Below are 1,757 nucleotides of genomic sequence, written 5' to 3'. Positions count from 1 at the left end.
CATTTCTTTTTTTTTTTTTTACATTTTTCTTTTTATAAGAACTGGTTCAGATTAAAGCAGAGTACTACCATTATCTTGACAAAAATAATTCTTACCATACAAGCATGTTAAGTGAAAATTCAAGGATTCCTTACAGTCCCGTATTTTCTTAGTGGTTGTGTTCAGCTCTGAATTTGTAATTCTGCAGTAACTCAAATGAGGTTAACTTAAGCACAAAGTTTGTAACATGTTATAGGCGCGACTCTGGGGGGAAGTTCATAGAAACAAAACCTACTAACCGTTTATAACTCTATCTCTGTTCCTAACTACAGGAGATTTCACTGACTTAAAAGGCACAGAACACAACCCCGGGCAGAATCCCATTTGCAGAATTCATGACACAGCTCTGCTCCTGTGCACAGAACGACCCACGTGGCAACATAAGAAAACATCTAAACAACCTAAATGTCCTTTGGCGGGGAACTGGCTAAATAAAATGGAAGACCCACGTAACAGATGCTGTGTGTCCACGTGAAGAGGGAGCTGCTTCTCCAACGTACACTGCTGGGCTGGTGTGCAGCTCCTCAGCAGAGATGTGCAAGGCCTGCGTGCTCTCACACGCTCACACCCACACGCTACGCCCAGCTGGGTGAAGACAGGTGCAGAGCAGTGTGAGGGGAAGAGAGATGAGGAGTAAGTTAGAAAAAATTAAAAATGTATACAGTGTCTCTGTAAGGGTGTAAGAAAGAGAATACGGACATGAGGGACACTCTCAAGGAACACAAGGGAAGCTGGAGTGGTGTGCTGTGTGCATGTAGGAATGATTCAAAAATGTGTAGCTGGATTTGGGGGTGCATAGGCAACCCCAGAACTGTGGGATGGGAGTTGAGAGAGAACAGGACAGCCACACAATGATTCGTTGGCTCTAAACAGTTCTTTTAAAGGGGCCGACAGATACAGCTCAGCTTCACCCCGCATTTAATCCGTTACTAAAAAACCCCAGAACTATCCTCCGCACAAGATTTCCATACATATTTAGTGTGCTTTTAAGTAGGTTCTTTCAACTAATAAAATATGTACTTACACCCAGTTTAAAGTTCAGGTCGCTCCCCCTATTCAATTTACTGTCCCTGGTTTAATGTTCACCACACCCAAGAAGGAGCTTAATCTCCCTCCTTCCCCTTTCTAAAGGGAAGAAATGTAACACCATGTGTTCACAAAGCTACACTCCAGTGGATAAGAACTGAATCAAGAGGAAAAGGTAGAGAAAGAAAAGAGGACACCATTAAGACACAAACGTTTATGTGACTTTAGCCATTACAACAGTAGTTCAGAAGTATCTCAAATGTTACATCAATGTTACAAAAGAGAAAACAAAGTGACAGGCAACAGTGAAGGGCACCAAGACCGGCGCACACACCCACGGCAGACCATGCTTGCTCCTTCAAAGCCAGGGATTCACAGCGAGCCCCCCACCCCCGCCTCCTTCTTGGCTTTCCCTAACCTGGTGTGGAGGCTCAGGCCTCGTCCTCGCCCTCCTCCTCCTCGAACTCCCCCTGTTCGTCGGCCGTGGCGTCCTGGTACTGCTGGTACTCGGACACCAGGTCGTTCATGTTGCTCTCGGCCTCGGTGAACTCCATCTCGTCCATGCCCTCGCCCGTGTACCAGTGCAGGAAGGCCTTGCGCCGGAACATGGCCGTGAACTGCTCCGAGATGCGCTTGAACAGCTCCTGGATGGCCGTGCTGTTGCCGATGAAGGTGGCTGACATCTTGAGGCC

General features: G+C 46.8%; 1 protein-coding gene across 1 annotated transcript in view; it reads right to left on the bottom strand.

Annotated features, from left to right (window-relative positions):
- Positions 1–1,285: 1,285 nt before the first annotated feature.
- LOC111811985 (tubulin beta-2B chain-like) overlaps positions 1,286–1,757 on the bottom strand; it is a 3,047-nt gene continuing 2,575 nt past the window's right edge. Inside the window, exon 5 of the mRNA XM_023712062.1 lies at positions 1,286–1,755. Within this exon, the coding sequence (XP_023567830.1) occupies positions 1,497–1,755 (259 nt within the window). The 3' untranslated portion in view covers positions 1,286–1,496. The remainder of the gene's footprint in view (positions 1,756–1,757) is intronic.

This window comes from Octodon degus, unplaced genomic scaffold, assembly GCF_000260255.1.
Source record: "Octodon degus isolate 3935 unplaced genomic scaffold, OctDeg1.0 scaffold00023, whole genome shotgun sequence".
Taxonomy (NCBI): domain Eukaryota; kingdom Metazoa; phylum Chordata; class Mammalia; order Rodentia; family Octodontidae; genus Octodon; species Octodon degus.
This window is presented reverse-complemented; position numbering and strand designations above follow the sequence as displayed.